This window comes from Boleophthalmus pectinirostris, unplaced genomic scaffold, assembly GCF_026225935.1.
Source record: "Boleophthalmus pectinirostris isolate CB_2022bp ecotype Guang Dong unplaced genomic scaffold, ASM2622593v1 HiC_scaffold_14, whole genome shotgun sequence".
Taxonomy (NCBI): Eukaryota; Metazoa; Chordata; class Actinopteri; order Gobiiformes; family Gobiidae; genus Boleophthalmus; species Boleophthalmus pectinirostris.
In genome coordinates this window covers 9,513,662-9,524,346 of record NW_026571047.1, presented here as the reverse complement: position 1 = coordinate 9,524,346, position 10,685 = coordinate 9,513,662, and the positions used below count along the sequence as shown (strand labels likewise).

The 10,685-nt window shown below is 40.7% G+C and overlaps 1 protein-coding gene across 1 annotated transcript in view; it reads right to left on the bottom strand.

Annotated features, from left to right (window-relative positions):
• Positions 1–2,104: 2,104 nt before the first annotated feature.
• si:dkey-191m6.4 (rho GTPase-activating protein 22) overlaps positions 2,105–10,685 on the bottom strand; it is a 50,573-nt gene continuing 41,992 nt past the window's right edge. The window contains exons 5-10 of the mRNA XM_020924395.1: positions 8,304–8,511; positions 6,894–7,026; positions 6,729–6,802; positions 6,537–6,658; positions 4,406–5,375; positions 2,105–2,327 (exon numbers count right to left, since the gene is read on the bottom strand). Of these exons, the coding sequence (XP_020780054.1) occupies positions 2,105–2,327; positions 4,406–5,375; positions 6,537–6,658; positions 6,729–6,802; positions 6,894–7,026; positions 8,304–8,511 (1,730 nt within the window). The remainder of the gene's footprint in view (positions 2,328–4,405; positions 5,376–6,536; positions 6,659–6,728; positions 6,803–6,893; positions 7,027–8,303; positions 8,512–10,685) is intronic.

The window sequence follows — 10,685 nt, the reverse complement described above, 5'->3', positions numbered from 1 at the left end:
CCTGCTACACTCTGACATATTCCAGACAAAGCCCTATGTCTATATACACATCCAGGTGGTACATCCCTTATCAGAAACGTTACACAGTGCACCTTTAAAGAATAGTTGAACAGTTGCTCAAAAATCTTTCAAGTGAAAAATCCCCAATCCATCATGACTGCTGGAGCAAACCTGAGCAGTGCAGTAAAAAACATTTTCTTTTTGTAGGACTAGTTTCACCAACACATTACATTCACTTCAATAATACATTCCAGTTTCAAAACTTCCATTCAGTTTCACAATTCTCAAAGTTTGCCACCGGTCATGCCACAGTTCTTACTTCTTCATATTAAAAATTGAAAACAATGCAGCCCCAGTCCCAATTCTTGGACAAATACACACTTTACTTGGCTTAAGTTAGCGGCAGATTAGCAACACTACTTTTTCCTATGTAAAAACACTTCCCAGAAAGGCACGACCAGGAAACTCCATTGTTTTTGAGGGCAGTGGTCAGCAGTGGTGTGCCAAAGTCAACATGGCGTCCAGGCTTAGTGAGAGAGAACAGCTGAGGCGGTCCTGCTTTGGTATAGAAAGTGACTGTGAGTCCTCTGACAAGTGGTTTTACATCAAAGTTATGGACATGAGGGAGCAGGAAGTCGTGGACAGTGTTGAAAGAGGCACTACAAGCCCGAGACGTGATCTTATTAAATGCTTGAGGTGAAATAAGGACTGGATGAATACTGTACAATTATAATGTTACAGAATAACATACAAGCACATTTTACAGGTGAACTGTTGAAAAAAATTGCTCTCTGTGAGTTTTAGAACGATGTAAAATGTGGACCTTTGCATGGGAGCTAAAGGAACAGTATGTAGCCTGCACTTTTAATGCTTTATAAAGATACTACAGTCACAGCTGAACCTGGTTTGAAAGTACCTAAACCTGCAGATAGAGGACACATACAAGTGTTTCTCATTTTCAGTATATGGACCTGCCTCATGTGAAATCTCAGAACCTCCAGAACTCTCTCACTGAGCTGCAGAGGCTGCACTAGCACTGACTCATGACTGACTGCAGGTGCTGGGGTTAAGGTACTGACCATTCAGATCAGAGAGTGGCATTTTAGATTTAAACCAGCTGGAATTCTGCTTTGAAACTGGCAACCCAAATGAGAGACTCATGTGAGGCTCATTCTGCTTGCTAATTACAATGTTTTTGTAATCAAGAATAAATCAGCATTAGAATTATTCAGTAAAACTTAAATTTTGTTTGAACAACTCTTACCTGGAAACACAGATAGGTCATGTTTATGACATTTAAAATCTAAATTTTACATACAGTTCCTTTAACAATGTGGAACAAACTATAGCTACTAAATGGGAAAAGTCCTCAGATATTGCATATAGAAAGTTGAAGCTCCAAATATGAGTTAAGGGGGTTAAGGTATAATCAATACTTATACAACAAAACACAGTTAAATCTTATGGATGCTATGACAAGATACATAATACTTTGTTGTGTTTTGGTAAGTGAAAAAGAACAGTACCAGATCTATTAAGTATGGTTGTAAGTGGTTCTTTGATGCTGTACAAAAGTCAAATAAAATTCCAAATGCTTTGTTCCTAGACACTTGTTTCTCATTGTTCTTGCATATTACTGACAGTAGTTTAATTCCCAATTGGAGCCCTGTATCATATTAAGATATGTACAATAACACAATGTTGCTTTGTTTATAATGTATAATTAGACTTTTGTTTAATATTGTAATTTTATCTGACACACATACCTAGCTGAGCATTGCTTCTTATGTACCACATATTTAACCCCTAAAAGTGTTAGGATGAGCCAAGAGAAATACTAAATGCCATTCACTTGCATCCAACACAACACAACTATTCACACAGTGTATTCACATCATTGCAAGTGGTTGTAAAAGGTTCAGACAGATTTGACTAAACAAACCTGGGGATAAATGCTGCTAATCCAATGAATAAGACATGTCTTTATTTAGTGCTGTTAACTGAAGCACTGCACCATGGGAAACATGTCCATAGTGTCTTTATGAAGGAATGCCCTGATTCTCAAATGGAATATCCGCCCTGTTGTAACCCTCCAGGGCTGTGGTTAAATGTCACTAGTCCTCGCACCCAGGGCCAGGTCTCCCAGTGTGGAGAAGAAGTCCTCCATCTCCTTCTCCAGGAGGCGGTTGCGGTTCTCGGCGTCCTCTCGTGCGCGCTCTGAGTTCCTCAGTTTGATCTCCAGCATACGCTGCTTCTTACGCTCTTGTTCCATCTCCTGCTCCAAACGCTCCATTTGGGAACAAAGAGCTGCACTGGACTCCTCCAACCTGACACAGGCAAGACAAAGAGAAGAGGACATGCAATTAGCAATTATGAAATACTCTGAATATACCCCAATGGACAGTTTATGCCCGGGGTAAAACTGTTGCCTTATCAAAGGTTTGGACAATACCTGGAATTTTATTAAGAATAATAATGCATTAGTTTTACTTAAAGGTTGTATAGAGGATTTTTTTTTGTTTCAAGTTGTCAATGATAGCATTATAGAGGTGCAGTAGCCTTGTAATTATGATGACCAAAAAAAAGAGAATAAAAATTCATCAACTCTGGACGTGGTGGGGCTAAACATTTGCCAATAGATAACGACACTGCCTCGTTATCTGTTAGCTGACAGGCTGTCAATCAAGCTCCCTATGTTTCTAGCGTAACTGACTTGCCTGCGCGCCGCCGGTACGTGGTTTACGTACGCCTGCCACGCAGTCCACAGACGCAAGCCGCACAGACGCTGTTTACTCCACCAACGCAACAGTTCTTAGCGGCTTTTTTTGACCTATATCTTCCTCGCAGTTAGCACAAAGTTTGTTGCAATGGCAGACAAGAATCCAGGAGCAGTTCGCCGCAAAAGAAAGTCTGTTTTTGAGATTGCTGAAAGAAGAAGACAAGGGGAAAAGCAGCGAAGCCAAACTAAGGTGATTCTTGAAGATTCATTCCAGCGATGGCGCAACTGAAGCAGACGCAGGGTCTAAAGACTGACGCACTGGTCGCCAAATTACTCCTGGACAGGTCACTTCTGCTTATTATGAAAACGTACTTTATTTCCAAGAGCTAGTCAAACGTTTTTCAGGACACGAAAGCGATATCCTATGTCTGAAAACGTAATTTTCAAGGCAAAGAAAGAGTCCGCTTGCTGCTGCGTGTTGTAGCTAGTTCATTCGCACTGAATCTCCGCGCAACCTTCTCTGCACCCCTTTCCTGCTCCTCTCCCCGCTGCCCGTTCCGCTCTTCCCCCTGCTCCTCACTTCTCCGGGCACAGAATCTCCACGCACCGCTCCCCTCTCCTCTCTCCTCTCCCTGCTCCCTGCTCCGCTCTTCTCCCTGCTCCTCACTTCTCGTCCGCACACCCCCTCCCCCCGCTCCTCACTTCTCCACCTTGCCTAACCAACACTGTAGTTAGTTGTTTACAAGTCATGTGCAGAGCACCGGCTGTAAACAAACCTGTTTCTGGCGTAAGGAGGAGGTGGGAGGAGGCGTTTCTACGTAGGGAGCTGTGGGGGAGGGGGGGTGGTTTCACGCATGCGCAACATTTGAAAAAGGACAAACAGTCGCTGTATTTCTCGTTCCTTGGAAAATCCTCTACACAACCTTTAACACTTTTCCAGGTCAAAGTGTCTTTACATTTTTGTGCATTGTTGATTCACTCCACTCTCTGTGGTGGTAAGTTACTATAACAGCCACAACTGCCCTGACTGAAAGAAGCAAACAACAACACAACAGTTTTCACTGGAGCCATTGCTGCTCTACTATGACACCTGGTATTCCCAGTGGTCTCCCATCCACATATTAACCAGGGCCAACTCTGCTTAGCTTCTTAAATTAAACCAGATCATCACTGACAAGATGGTATGGCAATGGCCACTACATTACTGATATCATGTCCCAATAAAATGTTTCAAAATAAATGTATTAGGCACCACAGACTCAATACTTTTGAAAGTGGTAATTCACTGCTTGTTGACTATTGACTCATGTAAACAATGTAAAAGTCATCACACTGACATATATTAACAATAGATTATGGATTTACCTTGTAGTATGAAGGTTCTCAGTTTATATTATTCAGTCATTAAATAGTAAACATTGAATGTCAGTGTTTCAAATGTATTGCTTAACAATCCCAAAAATGAGTAAATGAAGTAAATTAGCTTCATATTGTTACATCAGAGAGAAGGACATACTGTAAGTGCATATTTGATTATACGAGTGTTGGCAATATGATAAAGAAGTATCACGACTACTATTACTGATGTACTGCCTATATATTAATAGCACTATCAGTATTTTATTTCATTTACTTCTTGCCCAGCCCACATTACACAGCCATTCAAGTGAGTGTAACATGACTTACTTCTGGATGCGTGCCTCATAGCTGGCCCTCTGTTTCCTCAGCTCCTCCTTGAGCCCCTCCACCAGACTGCCGAGTGTCCCGTTCACCTCCTCCCCCTCTTCGGACATGATTATGGACGGCACCGGAACCGCCCCCGCCATGTTCCCATTCTCACTGCAGGGGGCGCTGCTGCTGCACAACTCCATGGCCTCGCAGCTGTCTGGCTCCGAGCTCGGGTCCCTTTGACTGTCCATCCAGTCCCCTTTCTCTCCGTTCCCGCTCACGATTCCGACGCTCACTCCTCCCGACGGATCGCTGCTTCCTGAATCCGGCATGGAAATTTCACACGATGAGGTAGACCAGGGTGTGCTCGCGACGCTCGGAACGCTGCCCATACTCGAAGAGGACGTGACGTTATCGTAAGTGGAGAGTCTTTGCGAAGAACCCGTAGAATCCCGATCACGCGTTGAACGTTCTCCAGAAGAAGTTCTCCGGTGACCTCTCAGAGAAGACAGTCCGTTCATGAGCCAGTTCCCACTGCTACCTCCACCTCCTCCTCCAGAAGATACGCTGCTAGCATCCGCCACAGATCCTGATTTAGGCTGAGGTTGCGCGCGAGGAGCTGAAGAACTTTTGAACGAATACTTCCAAGATGGCATGGTTTTGGCTTGCTTGCTTGGACTGATCACCGTCTCCCCCTTACTGACTTTGGGGCCCGGGTTGGGGGTCTGTACGGGGGTTACGGCGGCGCATAGCTTGGCGTCCAGAGAGGAGGCGTCGCTCTGGCAGTCCTGGTCGGGCAGGTTGGACACGGGGCAGTTGTGGAGGTCCTCTTCGGATATCCAGGCTCCTAAGCTGCGATGGTGGAGCTGGTGAGGGGGGAGGTCTGTGGTGGTCGGGGGAACGGTGAGGGACTCCTGATCTCTCCCTGAGTACAGGCGCTTGTGCTCCCGGATCAGGACGGTCATCAGGTGCTGGACCAGAGATGTGCCTGGAGAGAGGAAAAAAGTTTTTAGCAAAAAAGAGAATATTGTAAAAGTAGCACTTGACAGGTTAGACTGTGTGGGCTGTCTGCATCCACTTTCACTCCACTAACCCCACACTACATTTTCAAACTCATAGGAAAGAGACTCATATGTTGGCATCATGTTTTCAGATGAGAGTGGGATGGCTGTGCATGAAAAAAGTGATTCATGTGAAAACTAGAGACGTGTGAAAGGGTTTGTGAGCTAAGAACAAGTTAGAACCAAGGGCCACAGTTAAAATACTTCCTCCTTCGAGAGTTTGAAATAAATATACTACAGTTTAGGGCTACTCCATTATGGAAAAAATAATAATCTTGATTATTCAAATCATATTTGAAATCATGATTATTTAAACAATTAACATTTGCTTTAAAAGAAAGTAGGGCATAAGCGTGCCTAAAATGAAGCAAATAAAACAATGAAATAAAAATTTTCTTGCATGTTTTTCACTGAGAATGTGTTTTTGCACATAGAAAAGCATGCCAATTTAAAGTGAGACATTGTGACATCTCCACAAACCTGATTCTTTATTTGGCCTGGAGGACGGCCTCCTCCTGCTTGTTTCCATGGAAATATTGTTCCTTTAACTACTATATTCCACAGTATGGAATAAATTGCACCTATTTCCATGGAGAATATGTGTATGGTTGTAACTTTTTATTTTCATGGACTGATAAAGGTGACATGCCACCTCCAGAAAGTTTCATACTATCACTTTAAAGGTGATGTTTCTCACAGAAATAGACTTTCTACTTGTACCTTTCTACAAGTAGAAAGGTACAATCCACAATCTACCTTTCCACTCAAGGAAGCATTTATGTGTGCATGAACCGATTATTGATTAGAACAATGACCATAACTGTAACTGAAATCACAAGCCTATCCCAGCTTAAACACATCTTAATTTTAAATCTTAAATCTGTATTATTATTATTTTTTTATGTATCATTTAACAGTGTTTTTTTATATTGTATAAAAGTAAAAGTGCAAATCAATGGAAGAAATGTAATAATATGTAAATGAGATTTTAGCATAAGTATTCCTCAATAAGAGATGAAGATAGTTTTCACTGCTGACTGTTTGTTTATACCTGCTCCTTTCACTCGTTCTATTTACCCATACTTTACCTTCCATGATGGTGACCGGGTCCTCCATCTTGGGTCGAAGGATGTTTGGTCCAAATACTGTGGCGAGGTTCTGGACACTCATCTTGTTCTCGTTACAGTGGGACTGCACCTCATCAAGGAACCTACGAAAAGAAAACCATGTCTAAACTGCATGATAGAAGAGTTATGTATCTGTATTATTACTGCACTCACTTGCATATGTACTTGAGCAGATTAAAGTTGGGTAGAGGTAGATTACTGACTTGTTTCCCGAGCTCCTGGACACCCTAAATACAGAAAACGGTCTTTAACATTATTACAATACCAAATCCATATGCTTATAGCTCAGTGAAATAGTTTCCAGTGCATTCTTCGTACCTCCTCCTCATCTTTGGCCAACAGCTGTGCACACGTGAGGAAGTCTTCATATTTGGAGAATGGAATGACCGGTTCTGGCAGCTCACGGAGATACAGCTTTAGCAAGGACGCCACCGTGTGGACATCTGTGTTACTGCAAGACAATGAGGGCAATGCGTTAGTAAGAAGACTGGTTCAGGGTTATATGTGGAAGTGAGACTTTATTGCTGAGTTTCAGATGAGAACACAACATAATAATAGTACTAATATTACTATTACTACCATTACTACTACTACTACAACAACTGATAATAATAATAATAATAATAATAAATAATAATAATAATAATAATAATAATAATAATAATAATAATAATAATAATAATAATAATAATAATAATAATCCAGGGCTCACAGTAAAAATGCATGTTTCACAATCTATTTTTGAACACCTGAAATTTCATATATGCTAGACAGTTAAATGCCAAATTGAGGAATATCCTGGACAAAGCAATAACATCTCCATGGAAACAAGCAGATCGCGAACCTTCCGCCAGAAAGGATGCATAGTGTGCCTTTCAGATATTTATTACTTTTGTGCACTTGTTTTTGTACATACATAGCCCATACATTGGTTTATTTTATGGCATGTACTAATGCTGTTTTCACAATGTCAAATGTGTTCTGTGGGTACATGTGAAATAGTTTTCTTATGTATTATATTGTAAATATTTGTCTCTGCAGCTGTTCACCTGCTAAAATGTGTCACGCTCACATATTCCCCTGTAAGTGAGACTGTGCATTTTGAGGTGCTATTTTCTCTTGGAGGATTATTACCATGGAAACTATATTGCATAAACACACACACAACACACAGGCGCACATTACAGCTCCGTTTGAATGAATGTATTATGTTGAAAAGTTTGAAAATGAATTGATACTAAAACATATATCAAAATGAGATGCTCATTCTAGCAAGTATGAAAATAGTACACAGATATAAAAATGGACCTTTCCTGTGTAGTTTTAGAATGGTCCATCAGAACTTGCATAACACCACATTGTAACATTAATTAAAGGTGCTATTTTATGCAAGACTGATTAATTTGAGCTTCAGTCATGTTATAATGATGTTACCTCCTCCTAAAAAAAGGTATTTTGTTTCATTCAGTAATCCTGATTTATTAGGCTGTCTGCATCAAAACAAACCCTTGTGATGTCATTTAGAGGTAGAGGTAAATGATAGAGATGTAGATCTATGTTTGTGATGAGGAAACAACATTATAACATACATAAAAAGACACAATCTAAAAAAAAAAAAAAACTAAAAAAAGAATATGTTTATTAATATTGTGGTATTTGAAATGAGTATTGAATAGGCCTATAGATAAAATTTTGTTGAAATGTTAGTATCATGATAACACTAATTACCAGTCAAACAGTGGCTTGTCTCCGCAGTCGAAGGCTTCCTGCAGATCTTTGACCAGATTGGCCTGTCCTGGCATCCTGAACAGCCCCTCCTCATCCAGACCCCTCTCCCTGATGAAGTCCACACACTGCTCCACCAGAAGAGGAGCGAGCCGGGGCCCGAACTTCTTCTCATACTGCACTGTGTCCTCCAGACGTTGGCCAAAGATCCCTGCAAAGAGAGTGCACACAGGTAAAAGTTAAAAAAATGTTAAGAGATGGACCTATAGCCTAAAGCAAAGTCTTTTCAATAATGGGACAATAAGGACTTACACACATTGTCAGTCATTTTATTCCACTTTTTGTTGTAATCTGAACCCAGCCCTTGATCAAAATAATTAGGCTATAACAAGAAAAGCCTATAGTCCAGTTAGTCTTTCATTAGTTTTAACTTGTAGTCTTTCTCGTAGTTTAGATCTTATGGTACTGATGGAAGGCCAAATCTTTTCTTTTATAGACTGTAAATTACCCTATATGTGAAAAGTCTAAGGACCAATTGGTTCTGGCATATGCATGATTAGGTTGTAGCCAATGCAAAATGATAGATCAAATGAATGGAGATGAGGTTAGACGATATGAGGTTAGAGTGACCAGAATTTCAAAATCAAAAACTGGGACTGTCTCGGTTTGGGGTGGTTAGTAATAATAAAATTGTGAAACAAGTGCGTAATTAAGGAAAATTGTTCTGCACTTGGCCCATTCATGACATGCGAGTCAGTATAATCACATTTTCTTTGTGTTTTAGTCATTTTTAAGCAGCTTTTCTGTATTTTACCTAAACAAGTGACAATGTATGCCTCTCTAAACTGTTGGCAGGTGTCACATTGGTCAAAAATAGGGACACCTGGGACATTTTTTGTATAAAACTAGGACAAATCAATGGTTTTGGATAAATTTGTTGGGACAGGGGACACAGGGCTCAAAACTGGGACTGTCCCAGGGAAATAGGGACGTCTGGTCACCAGAGTACATTTGTAGGGGGAAATATCACTTTTTTTTCCTCTTTGAAAATGATGAAAATAAACTATGCAGCGTAGAAGTTACACTACTACACTGTAACAAAGTCCTGCAGCACACACACACACAAACACACACGCATGCACACATACACACACACACACACACACACACACACACACACACACACACACACACACACACACAAACACACACGCATGCACACATACACACACACACAGGCCCATGAGATAGGGTGACAAGATTTTCAAAATTCTCAACTGGGACACACCGGTGTTGGGATGGTTGGCATAAATACAATTGTGAAAAGAGCGTGCAACATTGTGCATTCTCATGTAAGCATAGACTGTATATATACATTTTTATATATTTTTTATACAGTCTGTGCATGTCACTCATAATTTGAGGGACTTCTGTCGCTTTTTCTTAAGGTCATTTTCTGTATTTTGGCTACACAAATGACATTTTATGCTCCACTTTATTGTTGGCAGGGACCAGATTAGGCAAAAATAGGGAGTTTTAGTCCTGGTTTAGACCTGATGTTGTCCTGGTTTAGTCTTAGTTTAGTCCTGATTTTGATTTAACTGGTCAAAAACAGGGACATGTGGGACATTTCTTGTATAAAATTGGGGCAAATCACTGGTTTTAAATAAATCTGCTGGGACAGGAGACACAGGACTTAAAACTGGGACTGTCCTGGTTAAATACGGACATCTGGTTACCCTAGAATCTGATGATGTCATACGCTCAGATGGGGGGCAAGAAACAGATTTCTCTATTAATTACATTGTATTTTGTCATGAAATATACAAAAAGTTTATTTACAAATCTTTAATCTAATTATTTATCTATTCTTATCTATTAATTATTATCTATTACAACAAAAAACTAAATTTAACTGTATTTATTTTAGCTGCCCCCCATCTGTATTCAATATTGCTGGCCTATAGGATGCTGTTATGTGTGGAAACCCTGCAGAAAACCGTGCGTAAAGCAGTAAATCGTACGTAAAGTAGTAAACCGTGCGTAAAGCAGTAAACCGTGCGTAAAGTAGTAAACCGTGCGTAAAGTAGTAAACCGTGCGTAAAGCAGTGTACTGTGCGTAAAGTAGTAAACCATGCGTAAAGCAGGAAACAGTGCGTAAAGCAGTAAACCGTGCGTAAAGTAGTAAACCGTGCGTAAAGCAGTATATCGTGCGTAAAGCAGTGTACTGTGCGTAAAGCAGTGTACCGTGCGTAAAGGAGTGTACCGTGCGTAAAGTAGTGTACCGTGCGTAAAGCAATAAACCGTGCATATAGCATTATACCGTGCGTAAAGCGGTAAACCGTGCGTAAAGCAGTATACCGTGCATAAAACAATGTACCGTGC